The following is a 15671-nucleotide window of genomic DNA, read 5'->3' on the forward strand; positions in this document are numbered from 1 at the left end:
TGTTACTTTTTTTTTTTTTGTTGGTTTGTGCTTTGGTTTTGTTTTTTAGTTTAAGCTGAGGCAAAGACTGTTGAGCCAGGAGAAGATCCACACAGATGAGTGCGTCTTCACTGCCGGGCAGGTGGAGGGGAGCACACACAGAAGAGCGTGCTTCACGCTTGTGCTGATGTGGTTGACCTAGGGCTCTGCAGTCTGGACACTGCGGGAACATTTGTGTAGCATTTCTTTGTGGGTTTTTCTTTTTCCTTTTTGTGAGAGCCCGTATTTTACAAAGCGATAAAATGATGAATTTGGAGTGCCAAATCTGTGGTCTCAAAAAAGATCAGTGTTCTCTTCAATGAGCTAAGTCTGGAAACTAGCAAAAGATCCTCGGTCAAGAAGATGCAGCAGCAAGAGCCAGGCTCCTCACGTTTACAGAGCCAGTGGGGTAGATAGTAGGGATCAGGATGGAGATTAAAAAAAAAAGTTTTAATGCCAGGTGATGGCGGCACACACAAGCCCAGCACTGGAGAGGCAGAGGTAGGGGATCTGTGTGAGTTCCAGACCAGCCTGGTCTACAGACCGGGTTCCAGGACAGCCAGGGCTACACAGAGAAACCCTGTCTCAAACTGCAGCGCAGTGGCAGAATGTTTCCCGCTGAATATCATGAGCTTCCACGAGTGGGGAGAGACGTGGCACATCTGTACCCTGAGGAGTCATTTGCCCCCACTGAACTAAGGTAAATGCTGTGAGAGCATACCAGAAAGCTGGTCACCCGCTTCGTTAGATTTCGAGTGTATGACCTCAACTTGAAGACGGGCTCGTCGTGAGCACACTGTAGAGAAGTTAAGACAGACGCGATGGTATAGATCCATAATGCCAGCATTTGAGAAGTAGGAGAGGAGGGTAGAAGTTCAAGGTTACCCCAGAGAACATGCAGAAACTGTCTCTAGAAACAAATAAGTAAGATAACTAAATGCATAACGTATAGCATAGGAAAGTTATAGTAAACAACAGAAGCAAGATATTGCACGAAGAGAAATTAAAGTGGGAGCAAGAAAAACAAGTTTGTGCTTGCAAGTAAAAGAAAGCATGTGAATATTGCAAAATTACCAAAAAGTAAACCACTTGGGTTCTTAGTCACCACTGGTGTGTGTGTCTTCCCCAAATTCAGCTACAACTGGAGTCCATTTCCAAGTATTATTTTGTTCCATGACTAAAATTAGAAATTCAGGTACAGTCAAGATGAGACCAGGAGGTTAGCATCCTGTGCCATTGCAAAATGCTGAGGTGATCAGGCTGAGGGTACTGTGTGTGTGTGTGTGTGTGTTTTCATTGCTGACTGATTTTAAGCCACTCCTGCTAAGGTCCCTCTGAGGACATCGTTGAAGCTAAAATTTCCAACAAGGTACTTTAGTTGTTTTAAACATGGCTGAGGCAAATTTTGATTCAACACATTGACGTCTTCTACACCTCCTGTGATTTGATAGTTTTGTGCTTTTTAATTTTTATTAATTACAATTTATTCACTTTATATCCGCCCCCCGTAGCTCCCACCCTCCTCCCCATGGTTTGTGCTTTCCATTAGTAACATTTTCTTGGGACGTACATTCTAGCGTCTTCTCTGTGTGAGGATAACAGCCAGAAAAAAAAGAATGGAAGACCTTTGCTATGTGAGGAAAATGTTTGATTTCAAGTTTCTTGTTTCTCATAATACAGTCATATAAAATTCAAAGCATGTATTGTGAGCTAGAAAAAAAACGATTAAAAAAAAAACTTCTAAGGGAAAAAAAGCCAGACTCCTACTGACTTCTATTTGAATTCTCTTTGTGTCCCTTTCCTTCACTGTCCTCAGACAGGCAAATTGCAGGAATCCCAGCCTGTCCTGTCAGTCATGCTTGTCCCCACTCCCAGCTCCACCCATCGCCTCTCTGGCACTACTCGGCCAGCTCTATTGTGCTCTTCAGAAGACTCTGAGCTCCTCATCCCAAACATCCGCGCTCCCAGGCTCGGTCTCCTTCCGTCTGGATTGCTTCATTTGTCAGGTCTGGGTCAGGTCTCCACGCCGGCCAGCAGGGCTCTCACTTGTCAGAACATGTTGCTTTTCACTCAGGAGGCCTTTTGCTTTCTCTCTGCCTGCTGGGATCTCACATGCCCTCTCCTCTCAGCCAGAGGCCCCAGAGCTCCCTGAGAACTTCCTGGATGACCTCAGCTCGTAGGAACTCTTGGTTTGACAGGTCCCCAGGGGACGCCATGCAGCTAAGCTGCTGTTATCTGGGACAGAGTTTAGGAAGCCAGGAATGTCTTCATGTGGACATGTGTCCTCAGTCCCAACCCTGTGCCCATGTAGACCAAAGCGTCTGCCTCATTTGTGGAATCACCTACTGATGAGTCCTTTTAAAAGGGCTCGGTTAAAGTGTTTCTCACCTCATTCCTCAGGGTTTTTCCTTTAGCCACGCCTGTAACCTATATCACTTTTACATTTTTTTAAAAGGTTTCTCTACGCATCCCTGGCTGTCCTCTGTCCTGGAACTCACTCTATAGACCAGGCTGGACTTAAACTCAGAGATCCACCTGCCTCTTAAGTACTGGGATTAAAGTGTGCACCATCATGCCTCCCCATCATTTTCACTTTTAAGAGACCAAGTTTGTGATCCCTTAACTCCTTCTGTAATGACACTCCAACCATACGAGAAACCAACTGAATATATTGTATTTACTATGTTCTAAAAGTCAAAACTGTAAATCTGTCACGAGATATATATGAAATCACACTATGCCATGACTGTAAGAAATAAGCAGGGTCTGTTTTATCTGCCTATTATCAAGGCCAGACCATACAATTTCTTCACTAATTTGGCCAGGTTTGAATGTGTGAAAATGGTCTTTGAAAAAAACAAACAAACAAAAAACAAATGCTCACCAACAACAAATAGGGCCTTGGCCATTTAAGCCATTTCCATGTACGTGGGTTTGATTTTAAGGTTTTAGAAATTTTGTGATTAGAATTTTTTTACGTAGAGTAGATTGGAATAAAAAAAGGCCATGGAAGTATGTTTGTAATTTTAACCTAACATGCCAATTGCTATAGTTACTTATTACGCCTGAAAATAACAATGAGGAGGAGGCTAAAACATAAAATAATAAGGAAAGTAAAATGCTTGAAGTATATACAAATTCATCAGCTTCCTGTTTAATATGAAGACAGCACACAATAAAATTCTAGCACATCTATGTTGGCTCAGTTGGCCCTCTAGGAAACAGAATTTTACTAGAAGCATTTCATTTTCTAACAGTTATTGCAAACCTTTGCTTGCTTGTTCTCATCTTCATTTGGGAACTTTGCAAACAGGATGAAATCCTAAATTGGAAAGAATACAATTAAGTGATGGAAACACTCATTTGAAAAGGATAGTTTTGTGTTTTTTTTTTTTTTTTTTTTTTTTTTTTTTTAGATTTGCCTGAAATTCATGAGTAGTATTCTTTCCTCTCTGGATTACAATAGCTCTCATCTGAGAGAGAAAGAACAAAAGAATAAGAAAACCAAAACCAACATAAAACTCCAGAAGTGGAGAAGAAGCTGGTACAGGCGAGAATACAGCTACCATCTTAGAGTTAGAAAACCGAATGTGCACACTAACGAGAAAGAGAGGAACGGGTAGGTCCGTGTACCTCTAGTGTTTCGTGTATTGCGTCAACTTGGGAATTTCTTAACCAGAGGACAGACAATGTTTAGTTTTTATAAGCACGGGGGTTGATGGACTGTTGGAACAGAGCTTCTGATTGGTTGTGAGATTACTTACATCATCAATATTTAAAAGGCAAAGAGTCTAAATCTGGGCTGGTTTCTAGTTCTCTCTCATCTTCCTTTCAGAATGTGTAGCTGATCAATTTTTACTGCAGGTAACTTACTTGCCAACACGTTTGAACTCCTCCTCTGATGTGTGGACAGCTAAGTAGGTTCGTTTCTTTTAAAGAGAACAATATATGCCTTTAGAAATTCTCTTGGAACACCCCACAGCTTGCTTGCTTAGAACACTGCCTCTAAGGAGGCAGCAATGGTTGACAGTGGCCTTCAGTCTCTACCTCTGGTGCCTTGAGTCACTCACTCGGACTGCCGCAGGCTCTGTCATTGTGGGAAATTTCTCCTGAATGGGACAGCAATGCAAAGAAAAACAATCCTTCTGTGTGGCCAGTATCATCTTCACATTCTGTCTCTGACGTTCAACACTGTGACTGTTAATGTCTATTATTATATTTTTTTTTTTGGCTTTATGTTGGCAGTTCATTAAACCTGAGAAATTAATGCTTCTAGATCGATCCTCTAACCACACAACAGATTTTTTTAAATTCAGTGTGACACCAAGGTAAAACTTTTAAGTAAGAACTTTGTTGTGTAAAAGCCAAAATTCTAAAAGCAAATAGAAATTGGTGTGGCCAGTGTTTAAGCCAAGTGAACAACAGCAAGCGGAGTTCATGCTGCTCTTGTAAGCTGACGCAAGCTGGACCGAGGGAGGCGCTGGGGCCAGGTGTTACCGTTGATTGGTTTCTGTCGTTCACTCCCACTGGCCTTTAAATCCCTGCTTTGCCTTCCAAAAGTTCAGATAAGTCACCTTTGGGACAGGGTCCTCCATGCCAAACAGTTCATGAAAGACTGCACAGGACTGGATAAATAATTAAGGTACAGTTGGCTTTACATACATGTTCACAAGTGACAGTGGTGTTAGCATTCTTCTTTATAGTGTGTTGATTGCTTATTCATTACAAATTAAAATGTTTGGAGATACTACATTGATAACTCTTCTCTTAAAAGATCAGTTCAAGACGTTATCAGACATTGGAATTATTTCTCTAGATTCTGGTTGCTCTTTTCTTTTGCAAATGGCTTTAGATCAGCTCAGAAAATTGGACAGTCAATAACAGGAAAAGGAAACATGGTAAAACCAGCAGGCAGTTTCCCTGCTTGTTGCTTCCGGTAAACCACTGACTATAATAAAAGTTAGGAAAAGATGGTTGTAAAAGTCCTGACTTCAAGTGACACCATTAGACCAAATCCACAGAAAATTAATCAAAGAAAAAACATCCCGTGAATGAAGGTGGGAGCGGATAAGTATTTGCTCTAGCTACTGGAGAGAGAGGAAGAGTGAGAGAGAGAGACTTTTTGTCTTCCCTTGTCTTTTTAACTAACAGTTTATAAAAAAACATTTTTTTTTAAAAAAAGGTCAAAGTCATAAGAAGAACCTGATTGAATAAATACAAATAGGATGCAGTTTGAAGTTCTAGATTGGTGATCTGGAAACAACATCTCAAAATGGCCGAGGGGGCAGAGGCTTCACACATTCATGCCCTGAGCAACTGATGGAGAAACTGGTGATGGTTTCCATGAGGAAGGCTAGAGCCAAACCAGGAGTGTTGTGACCTAGTGGAAACATTCCAAACTCAAGGCATAGTTCATATTCTTCCACAGGGCTGTAAGTGAACCTTCTTGACAAGGTAAATGAAGCCAGCCACCTTTCCTGAAAAGATTACAGTTCTTTTATAACCGTGCATTTGTAAAGCTCTTTTATAAGAGCCTCCAGTCCAGATTTATACTTTAGTTATTTCTAGAATTCTCATGATGCTGCTTACTCTCCTCAAACGTATGACGCCATCCTTTAGGGTTGTGATAGTCAGACTCCCAGGGTTTCTTTAACTGTGTTTTGCAGTATATGTCGAAAGCTATTGAGACTGTTATTTTTAATAGATAAGTTGCTTTAAAGGAACTGAAAATCATTTATTTTAGGGAGAAAATGAAAAGGGTGTCTTTGGAGGTGGCCTTGAATCCATTATGGAATGTAGAGGTTTGGGATTTTAGTGTATTCACAGTCATGGTTGGTCTTTAGACATCACTAATGTAAGTGAGTGGCATAAAGAATTTCCTCTGAGAAGGCTATAAGTGCTATGTGTCCCTGTGTGTTCCGTAAGCTGGCTATTGTATGAGAAAATAAGGACTAAAGTCTAGTCAAGGATTTCTGCTTAAGGTGACGACCTGTTCTGGAAAAGGTATAAGGAAGAAAGCATACTGCCATTTTGTGAATGGTCCTCTATCCCTACTATTAGCAAGCATGTGGTATTTTTGTTTTGTTCTGTTCTGTTTTACACAATAGTCGATGCTGGCGGAGAATGCACTCTGTAGGCTAAGCTGGCCTCATGCTCCGCCCTCACCTGGCTAAGCATGTAATCTTGGTGGAGGACAAAGAATCAGAATAGTGCTGTTCATTGTAGATTCTTTAGTTCTTTCTAGGTGCTATTTCTAAGCTGTGTTTAAGTATGGGGCCGAAGAAGGGACACTAAAATACTGAAGTCAGTATAGGCGGGTTCTTCTTTTCTAAGAGCCTCCAAGACTCTCTCTCTCTCTTTGAGTGTGTGTGAGAGAGAAAGGAGAAAGAGAGGGAAAGAGAGAGACAGACACAGACACAGAGACATAGGGAAAGTGAGATAGAAAAAGAGAATTCACAGTGGCCGGAGGCCAACCGTGGGCATCTTCCTCATCTACTCCACACCTTATTTTTTAGCTAAGATTACATACTGAACCCACAGTTTAGGGATTTACCTAGACTGGCTGACCAATAAGTCCCACAAGCCTTCTTGTCACTGCCTTCATGGTGCTAGGGTTGCAGACACTCGCCCCTCTGGCCCCCACCCCAGCACGTCTGGCTTTTTCACTTGCAGATCAAACTCATGCCCTCATGCTTTCCCAACAAGCACTTTATGAACTGAGTCATCTCCCCAGCCCCGAGACGTTTCCACGGAAGGTAACTTCTATGAGAAACCAAAGTGTGAGTCGGAGTATACTGGAAGAAGCTGAGGCACCTTCACATGAAGATTGGCTTTCAGGCTAACACTATAGTCATTTACCCGAGGCGTATTTCAGATGTGACTTCACGTCAGTCCCTCGGATAGAAGATAATTTGGTTTGAAGTTGCATGGCAGCTGCTACCACTTGCCCAACAAGGGTCACTGCCACGTTGGCCGTCCGCTGCCCGTGCCAGGCTTTTGGTGTAGAATCATCAACACTGAGAAGGTCTGAAGGACCAGTCCAATGGCAGTGGTGGAAAGTCCGCCCTGATGTCACCAGATCCCCTTCCACTTTCAGTTATCAGGCAGAACAAATGTTTGCAGTCCCTCCGGGAGGTCATCATTCCAGGGTCTGGCTCAGGACAGTTTTGTTTGCCGCTTTTTGATGTCTTGGTTTGGTGCTGAGCCACAGCCACGACATTTGAGACATTCCTCTTTTTGGGGATCCTCCACCACCAGCTTCTTAGCAGCAGTTCAAAAGGTTAAAACCCTGACTGGGGTTTGGGCAAAAGGAATGCTACTTGGGGCACCTGCTAGTGAGTGCGCCAAACAGAAAGTTTGCTAACCGAATGAAGAAAAGGGCATGAAAGGAAAGAACATGGCTGCTCCTGGGAATGGTACAGGAGACGGCTTAGAGAGGGGAGGGAGGGAACCAGGGGGAGCTCTAGGGGACCCAAGGTACAAAGAGAACGGGCAGCCAACATGACTTTTAGAAGCATTCAGAGCATTTGGGGGTGGGGAGGTAGGCAACGAGCTGTTCTTTCTTTTGGTGATTGGATAAACTTGCTGTTAATTTTGAAGTGTACATTCCCCCAACCAAACTAGCAAGCGTGAGGACTCAGGTCTGTAACGAACACAGTTTCACGTTGCTTTGGTGCTTGCCGACTACAGCAAGGCACCGTGCCAGGAGTCTGGAGTCTGCAGACCTGGCACCCGCTCTGTTCGCGTGAAGCTCCCTCTCGGGTGGCTGTGTCAGCCACACAGGTGAAAAATGTAAGCACAGGATGGGATGGGTCCTGCCAGGGAAGGAGAGCACACCGTGAGAAGCGACAGCGGGGGTAGGGGGCAGGTCTAGTTCGGATGTGTGAGCCTCAAAGGCGCTCTGCGGCCACGTTGCCCTTGTTAGGCCCTGGAGACGCCTCCTTAGGAGCACAGGGATGGCCGTGCCATGCAGAGGGAAGGGCAGGTGAAGAGGGTCTGGGGTGGCAGTGGGAAGTGTGAGATGCCCAGGGGCTCTGCGAATGGCAGCTGTGGTTGAATTTTGGTGCTAAGGAGTATGGAGTCTAGAAAGTGATGGGACACCGCTTCAGGCCGGTGAACTGGAATGGATGGAGTGGAGGCATTCCTAATAAACGTTGAAAGAGAGTCCGACAGGAGTCGGCTATACTCAGACCTGAGGAGGGAGACAGAGAACAAAGACTGGGGGCGTCCAGGTTGAAGAGTATCTGCATCCAGCAAGCACCCAGTAAATAGAGTGGCCGTGTGCCGAGTCAGGGAGCGAAGTGGAGACCCGCAGAGAGAGGCTCTCTCAGCCCTGGCGCTTGCCAGCCTCGTTCTTTTCTAGCACACTCACACACTGCCGTGCTGGTTGTTTTACTAAATATTTAGTTGGAGAAAAATAGCAAAGATGTTCCTTGTAGCACGTGTAAAAGTTTTCTGTTTTCCATCTATTTTCTCTAATAGGGTAAGTTCCTTGAGTTCAGGGCTCTGTCTTATGTCATTCCCTGTGATTTCCAATGTTCCTGCTTTACATTTCATTCTCCGAGTTTGTTGAATGAACAAGTTGCGGAGTCTGTTTATGTGGTTAACATGAGTTTACACGCTGGCAACAATGATATGACCAAGATTCTTTAAGACGCTTCCTTTGTGCTACAGGCAATTACTTTGAAGTATTTCGTGTATCATAGTGTCCTAATGCTGTTTAAACTAGTCCTTTAAACTAGATCAGTAACAGAAATGAAAATGGGCTACACATTTTGTGCCTGTTCCCTGGCGGTAGCCAAAATCAGGATTGGATGCTGAGGGCTCAAGCTACTTTATGGGCATATCACTCTCCAAAGAGAATTAAAAGGTGTTTTATGTATAGTAAAAGCACTCTTAAAAAAATAAGGGTTTTTTCCCCCACTTTCCTTACATTGTTTGTGAGAGTTCTGCAAACATAAAGCCCTCTTTCAGGGTGTCTAAGACAAAATATACGTGTTAATACGTATGTTCAAATGTATATATAGACACTGATGGGATTCTGATTAATGGAAGATGGAAAATGACTGGAGTCTATTGAAGACCTCTTGCGTGCTAACCTTTGGCATACATTATCATACTGAAACTCTTATGGTGATAATTTGGTGGTAAGTGATATTACTCCCATTTTCCAAAAACACGGAAGTCATCAGTTAGGTAATGTGGGCAAGATTTCTACCTAGTTCTGTTTGTCGCCGAAGCCTGAGTCCCTGCTCTTTCCTCCTCCAGGCGTTAGCTCTCTGATGAAGAAGGAGTCGTAGGTGTAGGCTGCCAAACGTATGTGCCCCTTCCTCATCTGTATGCAAATAAGAGCAAGATTGGTGCCTGGCTGAGAAGGCTGCTGAGAGTATTACCTGGGGTGATGTAGCCAAGCCTTAAAGGAGACCCTGGCCCTCTGCATACATACACAGTGGGTGCTGCATGAGGTTTGCTGCCTTCTGGTTTCAATCCCAAGATCAGCGTGCTTTTAGGTGAATGATGGAATGAAGCCCCTACAGTGAAGTGAAATGGACTTTCGCTGAAACTCCCACAGAGGCGCCTTCCCTGGTTCTCAGACCAACCTGGACCCCGTGATAGATCTTCTTGTAATTCTGTAGACGGGAAAGCTGAGGGAAAGAGGACAAGGCCATTTTGGCCGATGTGCCTGGCATGTGCAGATGGCCCGAGGTGACGGAGAATGCAGTGTGTTCCCCAAACCAAAGACTAGTGTAGCTACAGGTACGAGTCGAGGGAGTGTGGAACGTGGAAAGCCCAGAGACTGGAAAAGCAGACCATGTGGATGGGTTATGCTTGTGAGAATGTGGTTGGTGTTAGAGGGCTTTCAGCAAAGAAAGGATACAACCAATTCCAGGAGTTCACTCTGGCTTGTGTGTGGAGTATGCGCGTGTATACAGAGAGCCTCTGTGGTGGGCACAGACAATAGAGGCTTCAGTTAGCTCAGTCAGGTCATGTCTTCTCGGACAAGTGATGGTGGAAAAGATGGAACAGGGCAGACCAGTGTGAGAAAAGCTCGTGCTGTTTGTACAGCCGTCTGGGCTTTGTACAGGACCGGAAGGCAGGATAAAAGGGGGTGTTTGTGATAGCAGACTCGTGCTTCTGGTCCAAATAGCTGCACCCATGTGGCATTCTTAGAAAGGCTTGTGGTAGAGAAAAAGATTTTAGACATATGGAATTTAAACGTTGAGATATGCAGGCGTTAGACCTCTGGTCACGAGGAAGCACAACTTAAAAGAGAAGCCTGGGCAAGGCTGTAGCTCGAAAATCTATATGTTAGAAGTCAAGGAAACGGGGCAAATAGGAGGTAAACAGCAGGCAAATAGTTAATAGATGTGATCACAATATATTGTGGGAATTGGCCCATGAGATAATGAAGAGTTAGAGGTCCCACGTGAAAGTTAGAGAACTAGAAAGCCTGGCTGAATAATTCATTCTGAGGCTGCGGGTTTCAGAGCCAGGCGGTAATTTGCATAAGCCCCTGGATAGAAGGCCCTTGAGCTGGGAATGTAATGGGTGCTCCAGGGTAGGGAGAGAGGCTGAATCAGATGCTGGTCGCCAGCATCTCTGATAGAACAGTCTTCTTTACTGGGCCTATTGCTGCTAATACTCTTGTTTTTTCCAGAAAGGTATCTACGGACACTCCCTTTGCAGGACAGTATCTTACCCGCATGATGGCTCTCCCTTAACTCCATTAACATACTTCAAAGTCTTACCAGAGGGGTAGGGGGCATAACCTCTAGAGACTTAAGCAAGGAGACTTGAAACACTGGAGAAAACAAGCCTGTGGGAGGTGCTGCAAGATGTAGCTGGAGATGTTATCACTCAGTGCAACTCTGAAGAATTCAAAGAAGCCAGAACAGAGACAGCACTGGGAAATCTGAGAGGGATCAGGCCTCCGGCTAAGTGCGTTGTTTTTCTAGAGGGGCTCTGTAGCAACATCAAGTCATGTCAGCATATTCAAAGGGGACCTTAGGTCGCAGGTGGCCAGGGACAGTGCTCACCAAGGAACCTTGCCTTGGCGCACTGTCCTCTGTTTGGACTGTCATCTTTTAAATTTACACACACACACACACACACACACACACATATATATATATATATATATATATATATATATAATTTCATATACGAGTACTGTATTTATATCATTTCCACGCCTTCCATCCCACTCCCCTACTCCAACTTCTCCCGTGGCCCCCACCTCTCAAGTTTGTGACCCCTTCTTCTATACTTACAACTGGTGCACATCAATGCAGGCATTTATAAAAACGTACTGAGCCCACCTGCTGTTGCTTGTAAGCACGTGTGTTCAGGGCTGATCACCTGGGGTTAGATAGCCTGTTAGGGTGTCCATCCCTGGAGGAGACTGATTCTCTCTCTATCTCTCTATCTCTCTCTATCTCAGCAGCCAGGTAGCTCTTCGTCAACGTATAGGCCCTGTGAGATTTCCCCTGAGTTTGGCACGGCAGCTGGCGTGGCCCTTACGCAGGTGCTGTTTAGGCAACCCTACTGTTGAGGTTTCATGGGTGCGCTGCTTTCCCTGACCACATCTAAAGATGCAGGAGGCCTGGTTCTCCGGCTCTTACAGTTTTCCTACCCGTCCCTTCTTCAGTGATGCTCCCTGAACCTTATGTCTAGGATTTCCATTGTAGTTTGGACTATGCATCTCATGGTCTTTATCCTCTACATTTTGACCAGTTGGGCATTGCTGTAGTAGCCACTATATGTTGCAAAAAAAAAAAAAAAAAAAAAAAAAAGAAGAAGACGCTTGTTTGATGAGGAGTGAGAGCTATGCTTACAAGTGGGTAGAAGTATCTAGAATATAGTTAGATATTATGTTTTTAAGAAGATGGCAGTCTGCCATTTTTGGTCCTTAATTCTGTAATCTAGTGCATAAAGAGTGTCACAGCCTTGACAACAGAGGAAGGAGTGTACCAAGCAGGAATGGAAGCCACCTAGGAGTGGCCCCTGCAGGCGTTCCTCCCTTCCACTCAGCGTCTCCTTCAGACGCTGCACACACTTCAGAGGAGCCAGAAAGACCAGCAAGGCAGCAGGTAGCCCGGAACCCAGCCCCCAGTGCCGGAAAACCAGCTGTCTGATCCAACAGACACATTTCTTCAGGCGGCAGACCGCCTATAATCACAAGAGTTTGAAGGACACCGGAAGCAGAGGGCAAGGAGGGTTGTGGGAGTGGGTGGAGGCCGCTCCAGACGCTCAGACTCTCCCAATGAAACGCGGAACTTAGCGAGCACGTGAGGAATTCTGGAGATGCCAACGCAACAGCTTTAGGAAGAGTTCGGAAAAGCCAGCTTTCAGTGACCTAAAGGTTCCCCCACTTCCTAATAGTGCTAGAGGCTGACAACCAAGCCTTCAATACATGGGCCTTTGAAGGACACCCAAGACCAGATTGTCCAAGCACACTACAAACACGGCAAATGGTAGAGAATTGGCTGTTTTCAACCATGGCGGCAAGGCTGGCTGGGCCCTGGAGCTCACTGCTGCCGCCTAGTGTCTCAAAGGAGCCATACAAAAGATCAAAATTCAAAGTATACTTTCTAGGGAGGGTAGACGGAGATTGTACCATTTAAAGTCAGAAACTTTGTAACTTTATAAAGTCTTCTCTTGACCTCTTTATAAAGTCTTCTCATGTTATACACTTACTCTGTCTTGTATTGATAAGGATTCATTTTCATCCCTCTGGCTTGAAATGCACCTCCTCTTTGAAGTTCTGGGGCCTGTTGTCTTTCCTTAATTCTGAGCCAATTCTTCATCACTTTTTCTTTCTATTTAGTCTCTCTACTCTTGAGATTTTGTCCCATGAGAGCAAATGTTAGACCCTGTTCAATCTCTTAACCTCTCCCTCACATTTCTTTATCTCTTGCTGCCACAATCGGAGTGATTTCTGTGGCTCTAGCTCCCACTTTCCTAACTTTTCCTTCAGCCGACTTTTCCTGTTTCTAAATCTGTTTTTTTTTTTCTTCTTATTTTTAAAACTGATTGTGCATAAACTAAACTTTCCTTGTTTTACAACATTCTTATTTCATAGATGCTATTTTCTTATTTGGATTTTTAAATTATTATTATGCAACTTTAAAAGCCTATTTTATATTGCTACATTACTTGGGACGCTGGTCATTTCTTGGGCCTACTGACATTCACACTACGGAGTTTCCACAGGTGTTTTGAACTTTCACAGTTTGGAGTCCTGAGTGTAACTGTGTGAACTGCCTCCCACACACGTACTTCTGGTTGTTGGGGTTGGTGGGGGCATTCTCGCGTGTATGTTTCATGTTTCTTAGGACTTGTAGCTTTTGGAGTTCTAGAGCATTTTCCATGGTTGTGCCTCCGCTCACTATGTGCTTAGCAGCTCCCGTACTAGCCTCACTCCCTTCTGCTGACAGCATCTAGCTATGTCTCAGTGCTGAGACCCAATGCCTCAAAGCCAGAGCACAGCATAAAAGACAAATCTCTTTGTGGTTACCGTACATTTTGATTTGCTGTAGACGAATGTCTAATGCCAGTTGGAAGACAAACCTCCACATTTATTTTGTTAATAGTTTTGACTGTGGCTTGCATTCCAGATGCCTAGAACATGGCTTTGAACTCGGTCCTGTCCAGGGCTGCATATTATCAAGTACTTTGGTGGCTTGGACTTGTTCATACCCAGTTAAATTGAGGCACTAATGTTCTTTCTAGTTACTGCTCGTGGAGATCCTTGGCAGACCTTCCTTTGTCAATAATTTACTTTTGTCCTGCCCCCTCCATTTTACAAAAGCATACAGTCAGCTCACAAAGACCTAAATCTTCATGACGACTGCTGCCAACGTCTTGAATTATTATTTTTTTTTAATTCCCATAGCGAGTTGCAAAATATCTGCATGTTCTTTTTTTTTTTCATTCCTTCCTTCTTTCCTCTTTCCCTCCCTTCCTTCCTTCTTTGTTTCTTTTGTTCTTTCTGTAGTCAGTGAGGGAAACGTTCAGGGCATGTTTTTGTGAGGTTTCCAAGGACTTCGTGTTTTACAGCAAGCAAGCGAGCGAGCGAGCGAGCGAATGTCGACAGAGCAGGGGGTTCAGATTCACCTCACCAACCCAAAGCAAACTGTAATGATGAGTCTTGTGCTCTGTTTTCAGAACAGGGCGTGCTGAGCATCACGCGAAGTGGAAGAGCCTTAAGCTCCGTATTGTTTACACTGAAGAAGCTCTTGTGTGGACAGGAGCACGATGACTGGGCAAATGGACCCCGTGGAACTGAGAAATGTCAACATTGAACCTGACGACGACAGCAGCAGCGGAGAAAGTATTCAAAGCATACTGGGGAACTCCGAGAAGGCAGCCATGAACAGGTACGGCTCTGTGGAAAAAGAAGATGAACCTGGGGCTGGGAAAACCAGGGTCTTGGTGGAAAGGTTGGGTTTATTACGGATCAATGTGAGATAGCAGTGTTGATTTTAACATATTAGCTCTTGTGTGGCTGACTGGAAACTGAAGTTTAACGTCCTTGACTCCAGTGTGATGCACATTTCTCTGGCATTAGCCTATTCTTCCCTTTATCTTTGGGAGAGTCTCCCTTAAGTCCGTCTTCCTTTGACTATGCCTTCAATGCTGTGTGTCAACAGAGGTTTGTTGTTGTTGGTGTGGTGGTTTGGTTGGTTGGTTTCTGCTCCGAAAGCATGTCCTGAACAATCTCATCCACAGACTATCACGGGGTCACCCATTAGGTCTATGGCATATTCTGAGCCTGTTAAAACCTTCCCTCATAGCTTCAGGTCCTTCAAGTCATCCACCAGCTGCTAGTCTCTGCAGGACCCCTGCAGCTTCCGCCGGTGGTTTCTGAGGAGGACTTCTTGGCTCCTTCACACTGCCAGGGAGGGCCAGTCAGGGGGAGGCCGCATTCTCACAATTCCCACCCGTGCAGCGAGTCTGGGATCATTGGACTAGTCAAGAGTAAATCAGGACAGTGTCTAAACTTGTGGCTCTTGAGCGTGCTAAAGCACGGCGCAGTGGCCTCTGAGGGGCTGTTGCTTGACTTAGGGGTGACTTTTCTTTTTTTTGAGCTGTGCAAATTGTGCTCCCTCCCCTCTCCCCCCCCCCTCCCCGGTTTCCAAGACGTAATTAAGTGTTTAGAATACAAAGAGATGTTCAGGAGTTCTGAGTTCTTCCTCCACATCGCTGCTCCTAGGGTGCTGGCCCAAGTCTGAGGCTCTTTTCCTCCTGAGGGGAGCACACTCAGGTGTGAGCTCTGCAGGGGTGGATGTGGCGAAGGGGATGTGGTCGCTAGGGTCCAGAGGGGATGCTGTTCAACTTCACCCGCATCAGCTCAGCTCCCAGCGTCATCCTTTCTAGCTGCTGGCTCAGGCATCAGTGGTCATTTTTGTGTGATTTCACATTCACCTTTAATAGATGGTTTTGTTTGTACCTGGTGTGGGCATGACTCTGTAGCTGTATTTCCCTTATGTTTGCAATAGATGTTGGGCCCGGTATTAAAATATTTAACATGCTGAGGGCATTTCTCACCTACTTTGTTCAGTCTCAGTCTGTCTTATGTCTGCATCTCATCTTATGCCAAAATAAGAACCTGCAGACACAAGTAATGTGCTTACTTTCAAATTCTCAGCTTC

The 15671-nt window shown here is 44.8% G+C and overlaps 1 protein-coding gene across 3 annotated transcripts in view; it reads left to right on the forward strand.

The window, feature by feature from the left end:
* Slc38a4 (solute carrier family 38 member 4) overlaps nucleotides 1-15671 on the forward strand; it is a 57874-nt gene that overhangs the window by 19718 nt on the left and 22485 nt on the right. For 2 of the 3 annotated variants that reach the window (XM_055626879.1, XM_055626877.1), the window contains exon 2: nucleotides 14185-14396. In XM_055626879.1, coding sequence (XP_055482854.1) covers nucleotides 14275-14396 — 122 coding nt within the window. In that variant the 5' untranslated portion in view covers nucleotides 14185-14274. Of the gene's footprint in view, nucleotides 1-4583; nucleotides 4661-14184; nucleotides 14397-15671 lie in introns of those variants that run through there. The other variant, XM_055626878.1, reaches the window with a different exon arrangement.

Source organism: Psammomys obesus, unplaced genomic scaffold, assembly GCF_907164565.1.
Source record: "Psammomys obesus unplaced genomic scaffold, mPsaObe1.curated_primary_1811, whole genome shotgun sequence".
Classification (NCBI taxonomy): domain Eukaryota; kingdom Metazoa; phylum Chordata; class Mammalia; order Rodentia; family Muridae; genus Psammomys; species Psammomys obesus.